The 21,875-nt window shown below is 35.4% G+C and overlaps 1 protein-coding gene across 5 annotated transcripts in view; it reads left to right on the forward strand.

Annotated features, from left to right (window-relative positions):
* LOC110440573 (serine/threonine-protein kinase MRCK alpha-like) overlaps positions 1-16,126 on the forward strand; it is a 61,866-nt gene extending 45,740 nt beyond the window's left edge. The window contains exons 38-43 of one of the 5 annotated variants that reach the window (XM_021483716.1): positions 930-1,043; positions 2,619-2,721; positions 2,954-3,104; positions 3,577-3,716; positions 5,015-5,131; positions 9,478-9,565. In XM_021483716.1, coding sequence (XP_021339391.1) covers positions 930-1,043; positions 2,619-2,721; positions 2,954-3,104; positions 3,577-3,716; positions 5,015-5,101 — 595 coding nt within the window. In that variant the 3' untranslated portion in view covers positions 5,102-5,131; positions 9,478-9,565. Of the gene's footprint in view, positions 1-929; positions 1,044-2,618; positions 2,722-2,953; positions 3,105-3,576; positions 3,717-5,014; positions 5,132-5,783; positions 5,819-9,477 lie in introns of all 5 variants that reach the window. The other 4 variants (XM_021483719.1, XM_021483714.1, XM_021483715.1 and 1 more) reach the window with 4 other exon arrangements.
* Positions 16,127-21,875: the final 5,749 nt, after the last annotated feature.

Below are 21,875 nucleotides of genomic sequence, written 5' to 3' on the forward strand. Positions count from 1 at the left end.
TCTTTAATTGCTATGAAAGCTTCAGGAATTGCTTCTTTGAATGTTTCTTGCACACATCGATATCTTCTACAGCTATCTGCCAATACTAGTATATCTTTCATTACGAAAATAACTCCATTATTGACAAGCAGATGCTGGTCCTGGTCCTAGCTCTGTATATATTGAGATCTCTTGTGTTGTAGGATCAACAGTACTATTTGTATTCAACATTTACTGAAGTAGCATATACCCTATCCACTCTATAAAGGCATCACATCTGACTGATGTTGTGTATATCTTTGTACTAAATCAGACCGGTACACATGTGCAAACAAAAGAATCACTTCCAATTTATTGTATTAGTTGGTTGATGCTGTGGGCATGGGTTTTACACTAGGATATCATCTTAAAGAATCTTTTAATGTTAACAGTTTCAGTCACATTTTGTTAAGAAATTGAGTTTGTTAAATTTTTCAAATTCAAAAATGAAAATACCCAAAACATGAATACAAAGGGATCAATCTAGGATATTTTTCACACAAGGCAAAGGTATTTTCCTGCGAAGAGTTATTCAATTTTTCCTAAAAATATATCGTGGTTCCAAAACCTTACAACAAAGCGTTACATTGATGGAGTGCATCAGTGCTTTTTATCAAAACTACAGTGTAAACATAAAAATCCATATTAAAAAAGATGAAATATTATATACAGTTTATTTTACAGTTTTACTTGAACTTTATATATTCCAATGCCAAACATCACTTGGCTGTAATCCCTCCCTAAATGTACAGAGAGTTGTATTGCCTCCATTCCTAGATTGGCCCCTGCTAAAGTGCTATCCTATTTACAATGTCAAGTCCGCCACATGTCAGAGTATCAAAAAAGTGCCCGTTACAACTGTAGTATACTGACTGAGTTACAAGACAGCTGCTATTTTGTGTTGACTACAGGCCCGAGCGGCGCTCTCGTGAAATTTCCGCACCAATATCATTCAGCCATGTAGCCCACATGGGTCCAGATCAGGTCTTTCCTTCAAGCATACCAATACCAGTAACCCACGGCCAGTAAGCTGTCTTACGTAAAATTGTACTGTGTAGTGGCTTAGTGCATGCATACCTGCTTCCCATGTAATCTTTTTTCTTGGAATGTATTTAAACCGTGCTGTCTACTCCTTGTATTTAATCACTGATCTACCAACTCAGCTGTGCATGTTGCTTTTTATAGAGAACTTTGGCTAGGTGCATGTTTGTTATCTAAGTTAAATACAAACAAAATGTCTGTTCCAGACAAGTTAATCTCGGTTCCTTGGGCTTATTATTTTTTTTATTTTTTTTCCAAACCTAACAGCTATGTACAGTTTGACTAAATGCTTTTATGTCGTTGGCCTGACGTCTGCTTTTTGATCTCTCTCGGTGCATGTGGTTACATGTGGTTACTTGGTGGTCAGGGGATTGTTTTGTCCCATTAGTGTTCTCATTAGATGGACATGTGTTGATGATGGACTTCAGCAATTTGTTCTGGAAATATACATTTCATGTTTGTTGCAGCTTATCAGTACGTTATACATGTATATTTGTATTTAGAGGCTGTTTTATCAGTCAAGTTTTTTGGGCTCGGCCAATTATCATATTTATATAATAAATTATTTAACAGTTGCTATGCAAGGTTTAGTTTAATTGTGGTGTCGGTTCAATTGAAAAATGTTTACTTTGGTCACAGGTGCAATTTTTTATCATAAATAAAATTTATCATTGTAAAATTACCTTTCCAGCATATTGTTGTGGAAAAAATTAACTCAAAGATGAAGATGTATATGGATATTAGATTTTACAGAGCATGTTAAGGTTGACTTATGCTGTTACAATATTTAATGCAAGAAATTACCATTTCAACTGCACAAATCAAAAGTTCAGATTATGAAGAAATATAATTAACATCACACAAACACCATAGTCTGCCTTTAACGTAATGGAAAGCATTATGCACTGGTGAAGAGAACACTTTTGTATGTCATGTGATGATCTCTCGCACAGCACGTTTCTTTCAAAATCTGGACCCGTTAATCAAACAAATATTTGAGTCTGATGAATTTTTTAAAAGTCATTCTAAACTTTGCTTCTCAACAAAAACCACACTGGATCGTGATATGTTAAGAATTTGGGGTCTTCATCAATCCTGGCTAAGAAACAGTGACCCGCTTATCAGTTTTAAATCACAGTATGTTCCACAATACAGAAATTTACGGAAATCATTTTACAGTACACAATTTATATAAGCGGCAAGATCTATAATTCGGCTTTGAGCCTTTCACAGAGCTTCAGCTATGTTTGCTTTAGTTACCTATGTTTCAAGACAAGTATATGCGGAAAAGGAAATGAATTGTTTGTTTTTAAACCATGAAAATTGAAACCAGTTGACAGCATGACCAGCTGCAATTAATCGATTGTATACGGTTTACATTATCTCAAGTTATTAAATATCAAAATGTGACGTAATTTGTAATAAAAGTGAAGAAATTATTAAATGCATGAAGAAACTTTTGAAACTGTCAAAATAAGTTCAGAAGGTGATGAGAATAGAATGTTTGGTAGGCTAATTAAATCTGTAGAATGTGTATAACTTAATTGTGTGTTTTGCAGGTCTGAGAGAAAATCAAGAATAATCTCCGGTCCAACCAACTTTACCCATGTGGCTCATATGGGTACAAACATGGACATGAAATCACTCATCGATCTCCCCAAGGTATTTAATTGTTTACAGTTGATCTCGGTACATATAAATCAAACAGCAAATAAGATACTAGTGCCAAAAACACACACTACTCTTAAGATATGTTGATTACAGCTACATATCACTATCTGCATGGAACAACTAGATTAGTGATGAATGTATAGTGCTAATGAGCCCAACAAAGGCTATATAACTATTACAGTTCAAACATTAAATGTACTAATTGTTTTTCTCGCTTTACCAGCCGGTGGGATCATCTGCCCCTCCCCCTGTAGATAGACCGCCCCCTGACACTACCATACAGAGGGTGCGAAACATCTTCCAACCTAGTATGAAGTCGGTGCAGGAGGCTCAGCTGAGAGGTGCCCGGTCACAACCCAACGGTAGGTCCAACGGTGAGGATAATAGGGCATGCATGAATCATCAATCAAAATGAAAAGTTTACAGTTTTAAATTAACATATTTGAGCTTAATAATTTTGATTCAATAAAAACAAATAAGTAAAAAAAAAGAAACATTGAAAATAATTCACATCTTAATAAGATGAGGTTTATAACGAAGTTAGTTTCCTGACTAGGAATCAACATAGTTATATGGCTGTTTTTCCTCAATGATCTATCCATTTCTTAAACATGAAAGGATTGCATCATTCCTCATGTATGTTCAACTTAATTGGCGTAAAAAAAATGACAATTATCGCAACATCTTTCTCCAATATTTCAAGACACTTGTTGGAAATTTTAAGGTTTTTTCTTTAAATGATAATAAAACTTACCTCCATGATTATAAAATTTAAAAGGACATTGGACAAAGCGTAATGTAGGCGAAACAATTCTAAAACCCTTTGTCAATGATTTGTCATAACAGGCAGTGCGAGGCGTGAATCGCCGTCCAAAGTGGGGGGTGGAGCACGTCCTACGTCCTCCACCTCCTCCATCTCTGATAGTCCCGAGTTGTCAACCCACGACCAGTCTGCCTTCGCCGACGTCACCAGCAACATGTTTGAGGTAGGCACGGCTCGAGAACCTAGCTAGCCTCACATATAGGGCTTTCTTAGGGAATACATAGGCTTTTCCTTAGGGCAATTTTGCAGTGTAATAATGCATTTATAGAGGCACATTAATTCTTAGTCCAACCTGATGCTTTGGTAGAAATATACAATCAGTTATAAGTAATATTGATTATAAATACAGTTTAAATTTGAAATTTATCATATTTTACATATGATTATGAAAGGAAGTAGTTTAATAATTGTTGAGGAAATATTGGATAAGGAATCACGAAACACTGTTCTTTTTTCTCTTTTTTATCTCGCAAAATAGTAGAGCATATAATTATGGTGAATTGGTAATTATTTCGATGTTCCACGTCCTCCCCGTTACATATGTACACATGTCATGAAGCCCTTTCTGTTATGTACCGTCACTCGAAGGTTTCTGTTTCACACACACTGTATGATCTGTCTTACTTCCTAGTCTATATGTATTACAGCCTTCACATAGCCCGAGTTGACTCGTGAGTTACATCTTTATGTACTGTACTGGGAACAAACACACATCCCTGGGATGTACAGACAGTGCTCAATAGTATTCCGACTACAGAACCTGGACATGACTTACACATCTACATTACATTTCAATAATCTGATAATATTCATTTTGTTAGACATGATATTCAACTTGGTAAATGGATCGGTATTGTTTTTCTTCAAAAACTAGATAATGCAGATGATATTTTCGGACAATATGGTTACTGTATACTAGGAAATTTCCACCGCAGTTAAATATTTTTGCCTTTTTTGCCCTCCGTCATGAGAGCAAATTTATCATTACAGCGAATGTAAGTAAACAGCATGATAAACATAGTTATTAAATGTAAAGGGCGAAATTGACATTGGAAGAAAATTGATTTCATGGGCAAAGGGCGGTAGTTTGACTGGACGAAAAGTTTCTGGTATACAGTAATTGTGTTGTTTTGCATTCAAAATTCAAAAATTGTCTGACAAGAATTTAAAAATTATGGGTAATGATTTAGAAAATGAAAAACAAATGTTGTGTAAGTCATGGAGCCTAGAACTGAGTCGAGTTTGCTACAGTATAGTCGGTAGATGTAACACAAGTTAAAGAGGCTCCTGTGAAGAACTCTATGTCTGCACACACTGTGTGTCATATCCTTTGTATGCACTGAGAGTCTATGTACTGTATTATTTATATAATCTTCAACCAGTTCTCTTCATGTGAGACTTGATTGGCCGGCGTTACTAATGGTGTACTACTACTACATAATCCATTTTGCTTCCCTTCAGGTGTTTAAAGGTCCCCCTGGGTCGCAAGAGTCTGTTAGTGGCAGTGTTTCCAATCATACATATGAAAGCACATGGCAAAACTACTGAACAAATGAGCACACAGATTATGTAGCTGAGGTTTCTCCACTTTTTACTTCCATGTTATATTTATATATTGTGCACTCCTTGAGCTAACCTTCATTACCAGACCCCAAGCTTCTTATTCACTTCCTCTTTTGTTCTGTTGATATATACCTGGTGGGAATGGCTGATTAGTCCGGTAATGAGGAAAGAACATTCTTTTTTTAATAACATTTACCAAAATTTGTATATTTTTTAACAGTTTAAAACTTGGTGTTCAGATCAGTATTTAAAAATCTAATGAAAGGAAAATGTGATATATTCATAATCGTCACTAATTTCAGTAGTGTAGTACTTACTGTGCAAGTAACTTAACAAGTTAACATCAGGGGGAAATTTTGTGTCTTTTCTTACGTCGAAATGCTGCAGTCATTCCCACCATAGGTTACTTATTGTTTTACATTACAGCATTGCATGACCCCAGGCCGCAGCCCTCTGGGTGTGTGCCACTCCTTCTTGGCATGTCCTTTCACAGTTACCTCCCCTACCTAACCAGTTACCTGTGTACTGGATGGGAGACAAACTTGCCATCTGTCAATGTTGTTGCATGTTTTTTCCTCTTTGAGTTTTTAAACAGACTGAACAATATACTATACATACAAATATATTTCTATAGCAATTAGACATCTTTGAAATTCTGTCCCATTAGGATTTCGATTTTTGATGGATCCAAGTTCAGCGCAGGTAGTATGATTGATATTGCTCACTGGGAATGAAATAACCGTATGTAATGGGACAATACAGTGCAGCAGGCTTACTGGCTATCTCATTTTGGCATGGTAGATTAATCTTGAAGTTGGAGAGCTTAGCAAGCTGATGTCTAAAGATGATGGCTTGAAATCATCACAGATCTAGAAAAAGATCTGGAGATCGAAAATTAGCGAACAGAAATGAGATGTTTAGTATTGACTGCATTAGTATTTGTGTTGATTAGAAATATGAAACAGTATTGATAGAATTCTTATATATTAATTACTTACAGCATACAATGTATAAATATTCACAAATCTGTTTGCATGGTCAGAGTTTGTACATGTTACACATGCTAGATTTAAATTCAATGGTATGTTTTTAGTCAGGGAAGTTGCAGCAAAAAAAATTAAAAAAAAATAACTTGGTTGTACTAATTTGTTTTCTTCCAGAAATTCAAAATGTGTTTGTTTTTTAACCATATGCAAGTTTACAAGAAATCATGAAAAAAACATTATATTAAAGTATTGTGCTCATCAAAATAATGATATTGGTAACCTAGTGTTGATTTTTAGGTGAAGGGTACTAACATGTCAAACTAAGTTATAAGTAAGTCCTTTTCAAAAGAACTATTCAATAAAAATCTTATGTTGCCATATACTTTACAGAATTGTAGTTGTTTACCAATATTATCAATCAGGAAGTACAAATTCAAAAATGAGTCGAGAATTATTGGCTGAAAAATCTATAAGTTCACAGGAGAAGCTACTTTAAGCCAGAAAAACTCCCTTTGGTTGTTTCATCTTCCTTATTGAAGGGAGATTACTCTAGATAAAATATGGAGTGGAACTCTCCTTTGTGGTTATAACTGATGCAGTAGTACCCTTCACCTTTAAATGTAATATAGGGTTTTGGAAACAACTGATGATCAGCATTGTTAATAGTGAAAGTCGTTTTGACTTGGACAGTGGGATAGTTAGATGGAAATGTTGTAGACTAGTAGTAGGGGTATTATTATAGTAAATCAATGGAGAATGAAAAGATTGGGTCTACATATTATAGCTAGATCATCATGACAACTTAGTGTACTGTTTAACTGTATTAGGTATCATACCAATGTGACTAATGTACTGTTAAACGGTATTTGGTACCATACCAATGTGACGTATAGTGTTATGGGATAATATAAGTTTAAATGTGTATTGTACAACAGTGTTTTCTAACTAGGCTGTCCGTGTAAAATACATTCTAAGGTTCTTAACATTGCTTTGCATCAGCTTAGTCATACTGTCTTTTTGTAAGCTGTCTGTGATTTTTTGTTGGCTTAGATATAATACTTAATGTTCATTTGTTAGCTCTCTGCAATCTGTTGTCGTGGCTGAGATAATGTTCTGATGTCGATGGGCATTGACGAGGCTTACGTAAACATGTGTAATGTAGAATGACAACAGACATAGATAAAGCTAAGATCTTTATATGATTATGTGTTAAATATTTTGCAACTGCTATGCCAAAATAGTCACCAGGGTTGAAGGCATACTGAACAATCCAAAGAAGGGGAGAACACTCTGGCAACTTTTTTGCCATAGTAGCTAAAAAATAAAACACTGTTGTTGCTGTTATTCTGTTTGTTCAAAACCACAATGTTGCAATTTATCAGAGAAATACCCTGCAGAGTTTAGGTGATCTACAGTTCAAGAATTCTGTTATTCAATCATTTGAATTAGTGAAAGTATGGCTTTTTACACAGAACTACAATCACAATGAAAGTCATTGATCGGTAACTGTAGGCCACACCTACAGCATATAAATCAGACATAGTCAATTGCAACGCAACAGCTGACCAGACGATATTTGCATAGTAAGTTTACACCTTTAAACTTTACTTCTATGAATAATTTACTATTAAGGAAGATACATGAACATATGATAGACAATAGAAAATGTTAAACAGGGAAAATCTGAGAACAAAATTTTAGCTTAAGTACTACTAACTGAAGCTAAAATTTTGTTCTCAGATTTTCCCTGTTTCACACATTTGATAACTTATTTAGGAAGATGTCAATGGTTTTGATGGTGATTATGCATTTCCAGTTTAGCGCAGCAGGGTTAGTTGAGTGCTACCAGTAGGGATACATATAGGAGGTGGCTTTGTAATACAATATAACTACTGTTACCAAATATCGATGGTAACGCTTTGACTCTTGATTTTAATAACAATCATTTCCTTAAAAATAAGCCTCACACGATAACTTTGTACACACACACACAGTGTGTTGTTGTTGTTGAAATCACTTCCAAGCTTGTTATGCACTCCTATAATTGATTAAAAACGTTGTTTTGACTTCTACTGCCCAGAACCATAATATTCTAAAGACAATTTGCTTATAAACACATCTATTAACAAATCCGTTTTTTTTTTACCTTCAAACTGAAAAATTTACATTTTCACATTGTTTGTAAATTTCTGTTCCTTTGCTATTTTGGTAGAGATACGACATATGTTTGAATAATGAATAAGTAAAAATATGTTGTATTTTAGATGTTCCCTATGGCATTGTTAATGGCAAAGATGTAAAACTGGATATGTGAACAAAATGATAAAATTAGTTATCATGTATAGCTACTTGGTAATAATGTGTAAAACTAGTGCGAACTATACAGGCTTTTTGGTCAGATCATGTTTTATAAGGTAACATTCTAGATACATATGTTCACCTTATTTGAATAAAATATCTGCAGTTGAAAATGTAAAAATTATTCCAACCCTTAACTCATTCACCTCTGAAGACACATTTGAACTCTTCCAATTCAAAGTTTGGAATAGTTCATTCTGAAATTTCAGGGGTGAATAAGTTAAAAATTTGACTCAATCCATTTGCTTCCGCCACCATCTGTCCACCACATACCAGATGGGGATGTCTAAGAGCTAGATCCTGCCCTGTTGTCTACTCCTTCGCTTTACACATAATTGCCGGACAAACTATTAGAGTAACTCTCTCGAAATTCATTTGAATTCATTCCAATTTTATTTTATTTATTTTTTAATTTATTTTACTATAAACACTTACTAAGATAATTGTATTTAATTTGTCTAACTTGGAAACCAGTAACATTAACCTTGTTTTATAAAGAACGCATGATGTTAACTTTTTGAAAAACAAATCACCAAGCTTATATGCATTTGGACACAATTTAAAATGACAATATGATTAGAAAAGGCAAGGATGAAGTTGGAAGATTTGTTTGCACTTCAATTTCTTGATTAATCCATTTTCAGAGTTTTTGTAATTTTCTTAGGTAAAGGTATTATGCAATTTTAAGAAAACATGATGCTGGGACCATTTAATTATATAAACTGATGTTGTTATTTACGTTACATTATGTACATTTTACTCTAACAGAAAAACCTTGTAAAATGCTGTACAGTGTTGATGCAATGTCAATGATATTTACATGTATAAAAACATAATAATATGACAGCAATCGTTTCTGTGAGGAGAAAAAAAATCTCGACTCAAGCCAAGGTGTATATTTGATTTTCTTATAAATGACAGATAATCTTCAGTATCAATTTCACTAATGATATGTGCTGATGATAATTTGACAATATGTGTGACAGTGTACTAAATTTTTGCGTCGTTGTGTTGTAGGATGGGGAGGGGTTTGAGCGGCCACGTATGCGCCTGTCTCTGGCCTCCACCAACAGTAACTTCAGTAGTCCCCCACACTCCACCAGTGGCAGTCTTTCCGAGGACCGAGACCCCGGCGACAATGACCAGGACGTTGACTGTACTCGCCTCTGATTGGCTGGAAGGTGACCCCAGAAAGAGGTCACCCGTGTGTCCCGCCCGATGCAGCCCTGGCGGTTATCTCGCCATCACTGGTTACTTGCTTTATGTAATGTGTGGTCTCCTGTCCCAAGTGTTGACGACACGGAGCCGTCTCTGCTATGTCTGTACTGACCTGGACAAAACCTGTTGGTAGGCTACAGTCTGTGGCAACTTGATCACCACTCTCATATCAAACACAACGTCAAACCCAGCCGTGAACATAAATCAAGAAATGCAGCATTTTTTTTTCTTCTACAAAACAAAGCAATGGGATGCTTGCTTACTGCTGATCATTGATATAATCGGTATTATTCCCGTATATATTTAGTCCTATCTATTAACCTGTAGCATGAGCACGGTGTCTACAACTCAAAATCTAAAACTCTTTATCCATTGTACTTTGGAGTCGGCCAATTTAAACCTTATTTAATCCTGAAAAAATTAACAGAAATATGTAGGAAAAACACGTTTTGCAATTTTAAAAGGCAAACTGATTGTTTTTGTTTTATTTTGTACAATATTATTTATCATGGAACCTTTTTGAATTCCTAAACCATTTTCTTTTTTGGTGAAGAAATAACATAACCATGTATTTATATGATGATGACTATCATAAATGGATGCTTTAAATTTACACTGCAAATTCCTTTTCAAGGAGTGATCTCTTAGTGTTACCCTTTGTAAGGAGTGATCTCGGGTGTTACTTTTGGTTGTTCTACACAATATATTACGCCTACATATTGCCGCCATTACAGATGAACCTGTCTCATTCTGGTGTGAACATTTACGTACCGAGGTGTGTAATCGAGGTGATGTGTGACACATTACAGTCAGTTTGTATCATCACTGCCCCTTAACTCATTCACCCCTGAAGACACATTTGAACTCTTCCAATTCAAAGGTTGGAATAGTTCATTATAAAATTTCAGGGGTGAAGGAGTTCATATTGTCTTCATTTCATTTGTGTCGAAACTTCACCACCTCTTGGTATGTACAGCACATCACAATACACAAGTCATAAATGCGAAACAAGGTCGTACATTTCAAATAAGTTTACCTGCATACCATGCTCATAAGGACTTGTAATCAGGTTAGGATATTCGAAATATCTTGTAGGGTGTATTGTTTTGTACAATTTAATGTCAAAGGTGGCATTCTATGAACAAATCTGTAACTAATGCAAGTCTAGAGTTTATATATCCATCAGACAATATAAAATATCATGATATTTAGAAAAAAGATTCATTTACTAAACACCAGTTTTAAGTAACAATACCAATATACTTAATTAATAATATAATAATCTCAAAGAATAACATTATAATATGTAACATTGATATATTTATAACTTCTTTAAACTTAAATGGAAAATGATTTATTTTTTTTGCCATTTTTTCTTAAACAACGACTTGTAGCTAAAGGATAACATTGATATACAGGTATTTAGACCAGGTTTGATGTGATGAAACAGTCTTTCATTATACCAACACAACATGCCATACCGGTGCTGTGTTTTTCTTTTTCATCCTTCAGTACTATTGATATGTATGAAACAGACTGGCAACCTATATCCCACGATGTTACAGGTTCAATGTTTAACAATTCTACTTGAGTTTTCATGAAAACTTGTAATTTTTGAAGTTTCTTGCATTTGTATTGCTCCACCAAAGGAAGACTGAAAGGTTGGTTTAAATTTGACCAATATTTCAAAAAATTGTTAAAGAAAAAAAAGAAAAGAAAAAAGCTTTACAATGAAGGTCAGTTGATCTATAACGGATAAAAAAATGGCTTGACAATAAATTGCAAATAATGTTTATTTTCCATTTCATGGAATAAGATCACAGAAATTGAGACCCATGAGAACACAGGACTTTAATTAAGATAGATAAGAATGTAGACTGAAATAGAATAGGGCGAAGTGTGTTGCACTCTTTAACACTGACCTTCCTTGTCAAGGGGTTGGTTAGCAACTTATCAATGCATGAAATCTTTAAAACTACTCTTTAAACAAAATCTCCTATCCAAACTGGTTGGCTGTTATAAAGAGTGTGACTCTTAGTGCTTATGCCCTTGTTCCCAAAAGAGTTAAAACATGTCATGCTTTATATATATAAATATATATAAAATATATATATATATCATACGACAAATCCTGTTAGGATATTGTATAGATCTAATGGCTTTAGTCGGTCACATAGTAGCTTGTACATATAGATGTATTTAAAACACTAAACCATGTTAATAGCAACACAATATTCAGCCTTATTCATGTACAGTTGTATATTAATGTAGCGTCAGTAATGGAGTCCTGCATATATATATATATGTAAATGTTTTGTACATAGTTATCAGCTATTGTTGACAAGTGAATTTGCCAAAAACCCTATGTTTTTCCTTTTTAATTGATCAATGACTTTGGAGTGAAATCGAGATGAGCGGCGTGACCAGACACCCGGAGTTACTGCGAGATCCTCTGTACCTGTTACACATAATTATCGGTGTGCTTACGGTACGTTTGATAACCGCGTTATTGAGTTCAGTGCTGTGAGCGCTTTTCTTGCCGAGGGTCACCATTTCCACACCCCTTACAATCAGTGTATGTTGTTTTTTGTAGACAGATATAAATTGTATAATGTTGAAGTGACCAGATTTGCAGACATTCATGTCAAAAGTGTTTTGCTACATTAGTTGTACAAGACTTGATTTGTGATAGAAACAAAGTTTAAATTTTATGTATTTGGTACCTGACCTACCGATTTCACTAGGAGTTATTTTTTTGGCAATATAAAAGAAAGCTATTCGAAAGAGTTTTTTCCAGGAAATCTGGCACGCTGGCATACAAAGTCAACTTGGAGTATATGTTTATAATTGTGTTATGCAGAAGACTTGTTGTTCCAATATGATGTGTCTCTGTTGTTGGAATCAATTAAGCACATTTTCATGTCATATTGATGTGTCACCAATGATATACTGCCAAAATATGGGAGTTCCCATCCAGCCAATCATTACTATGTTAAGGGGGAAACACCATGGGACCTACCTGTATCTCGTGTATCCATTCACTTAGGTTTGTCAAGTCTTTCATTTGTGGTAGAAGATAAAACATTAGCCAAAACTTGTTGATTTGAACATATCTAATTACGTGTTATTTGATTTGATGACCTTAAAGGTCTGGTAATTTTCTCGGAAAACACCTTGACAGTAGTTTCATGTTGATATACACATATACCAGTAGCAAGATGTTACATGTTGTTATACATTATCATTCACAACTGATTGTCACAAATTATGCCCATGAAGGTGTCACAATCCCTCTCGCAGTAACTCCTGGGTAGGGTTACTAGTGTGTGCACAGGAGTCTAGCAGTTAATGCCTGATGTGAGAGTGGTGTTTCTGCTGGAGATCTTGCAAGTAAATACCTGATGTGAGAGTGGTGTTTCTGCTGGAGATCTTAGCAGTAAAAACCTGATGTGAGAGTGGTGTTTCTGCTGGAGATCTTACAAGTAAATACCTGATGTGAGAGTGGTGTTTCTGCTGGAGATCTTAGCAGTAAATACCTGATGTAAGAGTGGTGTTTCTGCTGGAGATCTTAGCAGTAAATACCTGATGTGAGAGTGGTGTTTGCACTGAAGATAAATACCTGGTGTGTGTGTGAGAGAGAGAGGGAGAGGGAGAAAGAGAGAAAGAGAGAGAGAGTGTGTTTGGTGTTTCCACAAGGCATGTTAATTACAGTTAATCCTTCAATGTTTGATGCATGTCTCATGACGAACAAAGACCATGTTATTTTTGTCTCCCATAATTTTTCTCATAAACTTTCGTTGAAGTGAGCCGCTATCAGGATCACAAGCATTTAAGGTTTTGAATTGTACATGTGAACATTTCCATATATTCAAGGGTGATTCACAAAGTCCCCCAACACAATGTGATTCATTTGATGTTGTATTACTTAGAAAAGATGGAATGAAGTAACTATGATTATGCAATATGAAATATAATACACACTGCTGTTGAAAAAAGCTGTGGTCACCAGTAAAATTACCCATACTTCCCTGAAATTTTGATTTTAAATTTGTTATTTTCACAATATTTGAAATTATATTGACAAAGAGAATTTCGCAAAAGACAATAGAATCATGATTCAACTTGAAATTTAAATGCAAGATATCTGACTGTTAGATACCGTTAATACGATAAGGTCTGTGCATCATGAAGAAAAAGGCAGACTTGATGGCAAATCTGGTAGTTATCTTGCAATTTGCTATACATTTTATAACCTGTTTTGGTTTGTGAATGATGAGAGATTTTTTTAATATTTTACTTTCTCAGAATTTTTTTAATCCTTTTGATTCCTTCATTTTACCTAAATGTTACGTTGATATTGAGTCAGTATTATGAAACAAGTGATCGTTTGTTACTGTTATTTTGTATAGTAAAGCTTGAAGGTCTTTCAAAAACATAATCTTTGAAAAATGTTGGAAGTATCTTAAGATAATTTCAGGTTATGATAAGTATGGTATCTTTTTAGTTAATTTTTTTTTTTCTTTTTTTTTTTCCAACATGACTTACAGCAACACAAGGCATTATTATATTGATCTTGTGTTTTATATTCCTGACATTGTGATGTGACAGGTATTTAGCACTCGGTGCAAGGGGAGTAATGGTAGTGGTAGAATACATTCCATTTGACTTGGAAATGCACACACAAATCACACAATTTTACATCTACATACTGCTACATGTATAAGTGAGTCTGAACATCAGCAGTGCGATGCGTGGCAAGTTCACTCATGAAGAACTGCCTTTTAATTAATTGTTAATTAATGGATGATTAATTGACTTGTGATATGGTTGAGGAGGAGACGAAGTCGCTTGTGCCTTTGGTTTGCTTGCTGAATGTTTTGGTTGGCGTCCTGCCCGTTGAAGACTTGATGATAATGTTAGTCGAGGTATTTATGTCCTTTTAGTGCGTAAACGGAGTTAAATTCTTAATTTTTACATTTTTCGTGCTAACCTAATACTTAATCAGGAAATTAAGAATTTACTTCAAGAGCTGTCCTGTACATGGTTAATATATAGTTCTTGGGTCTACAGGAGGCCAGGGGTGTGACCTCATACATTTTGTGTATCCTTGTCCACATTCCACTATGAAGTCTTTAACCTTCCAAATAGATTCAAAATATTCCTTTTCTTGATTTGAACAAATCTACAAACAGGTAAAATGTAATCTGTCGCATGATAGCAAAGAAGAAAAATAAAGATGACAAATACATCTATTGATTTCTTCAGCAGACAAATGTCCTTAAAATCTAGATCTGTTTAAATCAGTAGTTAATAGGAAATTAAGAAGCAGCTAACTAGGTTTAGGCAGGTGTCCCTGTGTTGTAGGCTAGATTTGGGTAACATCAGATGGAGGACTACAGTGCTGTAGACTGACCGCGGGTAGATAGATGACCGACAGTGCTGTAGGCTAATTGTTGAAAAACAGATGGAAATACTGTAGTCGGAAAGTGGTAAGAGATACTTTGGTGCTGTAGGCCGACCCTGGGTACATAGACTACAGTGTTGTAGGCAGACAGTGGGTAGATAGACTACAGTACTGTAGGCAGACTCAAGGTAGATAGACTACAGTGTTGTAGGCAGACTCTACGTAGATAGACTACAGTTTTGTAGGTAAATCGACTTAGGACGAGTTGTTATGAAGCTGTCAAGCGAGGGGTCAAAAGTGATACTTTACTAATAGAAAAACAAAAGAAAACCTAATTACTTAAATTACTCTATGATTGTAAATTTTTATCTTGAAGATTTTAATTATGCAAGAATATGAACTGATTGATGAGCACTATTTGCATATCATTTGTATATCTCCACGTTAGCTTTTATTGTCATTGTTTGAATGTTATTATTTTTTTCAGGAATCAAAACATTTCTTCCACAGAAATGAAGTATAAACGTGCAATGATTTTTTCTCCCCTTATTATTATTGTTATTATAGACAAATGTGTTAACCTACCACACTAGTTGTAGCCTACAGTGTAAGGACTTGTATCATTGTATCCCGTGTATAGAGCCCGTTATTTACCCCGTATTACCACTGAGTTTTATAAACTACGATGTATGTGTGAGTGTCGGTGTGCATGTACAGTTTTGTATGCAATGTAGTGTTATTATTACTTTTTTTTGGTGAAATCTTAATTTGTTTTTTTGCCGAAAATTTCTGTGCGGATTTTAGGTGTGGGCAGCCACCTTGTAGATACAGCCGATGGTATTTCGCTTTGGAGTTGTATAGCCCAAGGAAGGTTTATTATTATTATTGCAAAGTTCCCACCACTAATACATACAGATCTGTACGGAGAGCTTAGCCAATTATTACGATTATTATTGTATAGTTTTATAACACAAATCAGTAACATGTAAGTGCAAGAAATGGTAAAATAAAACCGCAAAAATAATAAAATTACATAAATTCTTCTATACAGATTTGGTGTTGTTATTTTGTCTTCTTGAAGGATGTCCCTATGAATGGACCTTTGGTTTCGGTCACTACTTTCGCAATGGGTTGGGGGGGAAATCTCGGATTATGTCATATGACCTACTGTCTAAACAGGATAGCCCTGATAATACATTTGTAGCTGACCTGCATCATTTAAAAATATATATATATATACTTTATTTATTTTACAACAATTATGAAACAAGTTATTTCAACATATATTAATCACTCATGATGGCCAGGTTGCAAGCACATAAGGTTTTTTAAGAACCACAAAAGTCGAGATTGTAATGTTTGGCCTATAAACTGCTGCTTTTAAAGGCTAACAACTTGTTCAAGCACATAATTTTGATGCACAATCAGCAATTGCCTACCTTTGAGCAATACAGACCCTTTTGGCCACACATAGGGGGTTTAAACATGTAATGGTAGATAACTTGGGAACTTTATTTTCAATTTAGTTCTTTTCTGTTTTGCAATTTTTCATTTTTTATGTGTAAGCTTGGTTACCTTCCTTGCATTGTTAATCTCCATGTGGACAGTATTCTGTCAATTTCTGAAAATGTTTTTTTAGGTATCCTTAAGTGATAAGTGAAAAAAAGATATACAGTATAAAGATCATGAAACATGAGAAATCCAACATTATGTTAAAGGAGCTATTTAGTCAAATGACAACCTGAAAATAGAGTTGATACTCCAAATATATATCGCCTAACGAAAGTCTACGTAGTTAATAATGACATGACCTGGAACTAACGTCCAGTGTGGTCAGTTTCATCTTTTGAGAAGGCCGTGATAAAAATAGTTTTTATACGCCCAAAACTGCGCAATATCCGGGCCTTTCAGTATAAGTAAGCGTGTACAGCACTACACTATTGACCTACAACACCCATGTCAGTTATGAGTCTTGAGTTCACACGTAACACATTCTTGAATTTGCAGAAGTAAGAACTATGAGAATCATTATATATACCTCCAATCAGATATTTCTGTTCACATTTTGATTTGAATAAAAATGAACAGGTTCAATTAGACCATGGTGCCGCAGAGAGATTTCAAACCGCAGTTGCACAGATTTCATTCTTCTTTGTTATTGATGTAGTTCCATCAGAATCTGGTCTTATCTGACAAAGTTACCGGGCAAAACCCATTGACCAATTGGTACCGGTAGTATGCTAATTGATTATGCATGGATTTTGCTCAACTTCAAACATTGACCAGACTATGTATACACTTTTGTACTTTGCGCATCAGTCTGTGTATATCGCATATACATATCCCAAGGTTCATTAACATTGATCAATATTTAAGGATGTGATCTTGCAGAAACGAAATTGTGGACAGACAAACAGACAACTAATCCCCATACCTAACATATCTGTCAAATCTTTTGAAAAAACATATGAATACAGTGTACACATATTCACTGCCGTGAACATTATTTTGCATTGGAGCAAATAAAGATAAAAAAAAAAACACTAATACAATCTGATACATTTTATGTGTCAATATTGAATAAGATGAACACAATATAAACACATACCCACACACACAAGATTAAGAGAATAACATGTTTTTTTTTGTTTTTTTGTTATCTTTCATTGTATAAATTCTTCACAAAAATAAAAATGTATAACATATATTAAGCTTTATCATCTATATAGGCCGGTGTTTGAAATACAAAGTACATATTAATTTCGAATACATTTTAAAAGAGTACCCCATATGTGCCAGAGCATTATGGTCAACATTATGGTTGGTTTCAGGACTGATAGCATGGTGCAACAAATGCTGACAACAAGACTTATTGAAAGTTTAGGAAACCATATGGTCCGATAACAATAATAAAAAAAAGTCGGACATAGAAGCTACGGTTCCCGCAGCTGGCGTAGCTGTAGCCTTCACCTTGAATGTATGAACACCAAGTTACATAAAACTGCTGTTTTTTTCCTTCAAATTTATTGATTATAATTGAGCATAAGCATTGTTAAAAGTACAATGTATGCCAGGGAATCTAATATTTCTTTTGCTGCTTAACATTTGCATTGATATTTAATTCACTGGCATAAAACCAGTAGGAAGCCATATGGCCAGTGTTTCTATCTTTTAAAAATAAATTCTAATGTTTCTCAAATTTGCTCCCAACGCCCATGGTGTGTTACATTGATCAACACAAACATAGTTTTCTGACATTAGTGCCTTTAGTCAGTAGGAGCTGTTCAATCAGATTCAATCAGTCCCACCTAAAGATCACAGATTTTCTCCATTAAGGATTGTTTTTTCGAGGAAAGCAAACTGTTATCTGTTGGAAGTGTCTGTGGACTCATCTGTCATGAGTCTGAGAGAAAATGATTTGGCCTTGTTAATTGAAGCCAGAGGTTCCTCCTGTATACAGTCACTGACAGATTTCACAATGTCATGTCACTGTTAGTACAGTTCTTGTAGCCTTTTGAAAAAGTTCATGAAGTCCTCAAAGGTATGAGAGAGTGGGTTCAGTTCCTATTTCTCATCCTCCTTCCTCCCATCAATAACCATAAAGGAGGCTTATCTATTAAATAAAACTTTACATGAAAATGGCACATATACCTGTTTTAGTTATGTTAATGATATGACATTAGACAATGATTTACATCAAATTGTACAGGGTACAGGATCCTGACGCATCGTACAGTAATTACCAATTTAAAATTAAAACCAAGCAAAATATATAAAAAAAGAAATCTGAGACAAGATTCTTTAATAAACTAAAAAAATTAAACGAGAGTAATAAATTATTCATGAATAAAGACTTAAAGATGGATTATGTCCCTGAAAAGTACCTTAACATTAACAGTAGTAATTTAAGGAACATGTTCACTTCATTTCGTTTATGTGAACACAAGTATACCAAGAGACCAGAAACTCTGTAAAAAATGTGTTAGGGAATGAAGTACACTTCTTTTTTATGTTTACTGTTCCCTTAATGAATCTGCCAGAAAAGAATATTTCCAAAAATGCATTCCTAATCACAATGACGTTACCTTAGATACCAATTATTTGACCTCAATATTATCTACAAACAACTCACAGTTTATACTGGACTCTTGCTTATTCATTAAACATCTGTCTCTAGAACTGAGGAGAGTGGGCTTGCTGACAGTATAAGATATGGACTTTGCAGCTAAAAATGTTTAAAAGCAAATTTTCTATTTGAAGCTATGTTAATTTTGTTCATGTTAATGTATACATATAAGCAATCGCTTTGCGACTTTTCTACATGTACATGTCTATGTGTGTATTCACTGTGTTTTACTATTTTGCCTTCAAACTTCTATGTAGTTACAAATGTGCAAATTCATTTTTCGAATTTGAAGTTGAATTTAATATCTTGAAAATATATTTGAATGTACAGGAGTTGTTCCTCTTCGCCCACATTCCAAACCATAGAAAAAGAAACTGATATTACATCCTTTGGCACATGATCACTTACTTCAGCCAATCAGAATGCATTAGACTAATTAACTATGTGCCGATTTTATTCAATTTAAAACTCACGATGAGCCTTTTAGTTTAAACTTTATTTTGTTATCGGTATAATATTCCAGATATACAAACATGATATACCAATCAAATTAAGATTATAATTATAATTTTAATTAGATTGCTTGTACCAGGGTGTTCCAATACAATATGGTATGTACAATTTGCATTGTGCACTTCATTAACAAATTATATAGTTCCGCGTATGAATAAGTGAAGCTTGAGTGTTCATATGGAGGTAAGTTTGGAGGCGCGAAGCCTATAAAAGGTCGACTCCTTCGTCATTCCGCCATAAATTGTAGCTGACAAAAAAAAAGAACTCAGACGTATAGCTAGTGGCACGGCTTTCGTCGCAAAATAATAAGTGTAGAAATAACACTCAACAGTTAACTGGATGGTCAAAATTTACAACAGAATGTATGTAAGGGTCACACTCTACAACAGGAGGTATATATTGGGTGTAAGGTCACCCTTTACAGCGTGAGGGTCACAATCTACAACAGGAGATAAGTAGAAGATGTAAGGTCACAATAGCAGTGTCAAAGTAAGGGAAAGAATAAGTAAAAAGCCAATCAATGATAAGAATGAAACCAAAGGCCAGGTGGTCATCCCGTATATAAAAGGTATGTCCGAAACCATACAGAGGATATATCGCGGTCATGGCATAGCAACAGCCATGAAGCCCCACAGGACGCTTCGTAATATCCTAGTTCACCCTAAGGATAAAACACCAAAAGAAAACGTCGCAGAATGCGTATACAAAATCGGATGCAAAAACTGCGACGATGCGTATATTGGAGAAACAAGAAGGCCATTTGGGGTCCGCATTGATGAACACAGGAAACATACGGAAACCCAAGGGGGAAAGAAATTCACCTGATCAGAAAGGAAGGAGTCGGAGTCCCAGATCAATAAATCGGCAATCACAGACCATGCCCCAAAGACAGATCATGTGATTGACTGGGATAACTCCAAGGTATTTGGACAGAGAGAGCAATCCGTTCAAGCGGCAGATAGAAAGTCATCTGGATACGCCGCAGTGGGCCAGTTCTGAATCGAGATGAGGGGCTCATAGACTTTTGCACATCCATGACCAAGTATTAAACAAAGCGCAGTTGAATCGAGTCATTTCGATACATATATAACAACTTATTTCAGCGTAGCCGAATTGACATCGATTTGATGGACAACTCGTATATATTTTACACCTTTGTGTGCATATGATCCACTGATCATTTGTCTGATGAGAGTAACAGAGTCCATACCATACTAGTCATCTAAACGTCACATATAAACATATTTCCCAAGGGAGGGCCCCATTCTAGAACAGAAAGGTTTTTTATAAGATAACGAGCTACACTAAACAACGAGAGGTCATCTGTTACGACGGGAGGTTCCTCTCTGAAACGGGAGGTTTATGTAAGGTGTGAAGGTCACACGCTACAACGGGAGGTATATGTAAGGTATGAAGGTCACACGCTACAACGGGAGGTATATGTATGGTATGAAGGGCACACCCTACAACGGGAGGTTTATGTAAGGTGTGAAGGTCACACGCTACAATGGGAGGTATATGTAAGGTGTGAAGGTCACACGCTACAACGGGAGGTATATGCAAGGTGTGAAGGTCAGACACAACAACGGGAGGTATATGTAAGGTGTGAAGGTCACATCCTACAACGGGAGGTATATGTAAGGTGTGAAGGTCACACGCTACAACGGGAGGTATATGTAAAGTGGGAAGGTCACATCCTACAACGGGAGGTATTAGTAAGGTGTGAAGGTCAGACGCTACAACGGGAGGTATATGTAATGTGTGAAGGTCAGACACTACAACGGGAGGTATATGTAAGGTGTGAAGGTCAGACACAACAACGGGAGGTATATGTAAGGTGTGAAGGTCGCATCCTACAACGGGAGGTATATGTAATGTGTGAAGGTCACACTCTACAACGGGAGGTATATGTAAGGTGTGAAGGTCACACCCTACAACGGGAGGTTTATGTAAGGGATGAAGGTCACACTTTACAACGGGAGGGTCACATCTTCGACGGAAGGTATATATAAGGTATGATTGAAGGTCACATCCTACAACAGGAGGTATATGTAAGGTGTGAAGGTCAGACACTACAACGGGAGGTATCTGTAAGGTGTGAAGGTCAGACACAACAACGGGAGGGATATGTAAGGTGTGAAGGACAGACACTAC

Source organism: Mizuhopecten yessoensis, unplaced genomic scaffold (assembly GCF_002113885.1).
Source record: "Mizuhopecten yessoensis strain PY_sf001 unplaced genomic scaffold, ASM211388v2 scaffold11185, whole genome shotgun sequence".
NCBI lineage: Eukaryota > Metazoa > Mollusca > Bivalvia > Pectinida > Pectinidae > Mizuhopecten > Mizuhopecten yessoensis.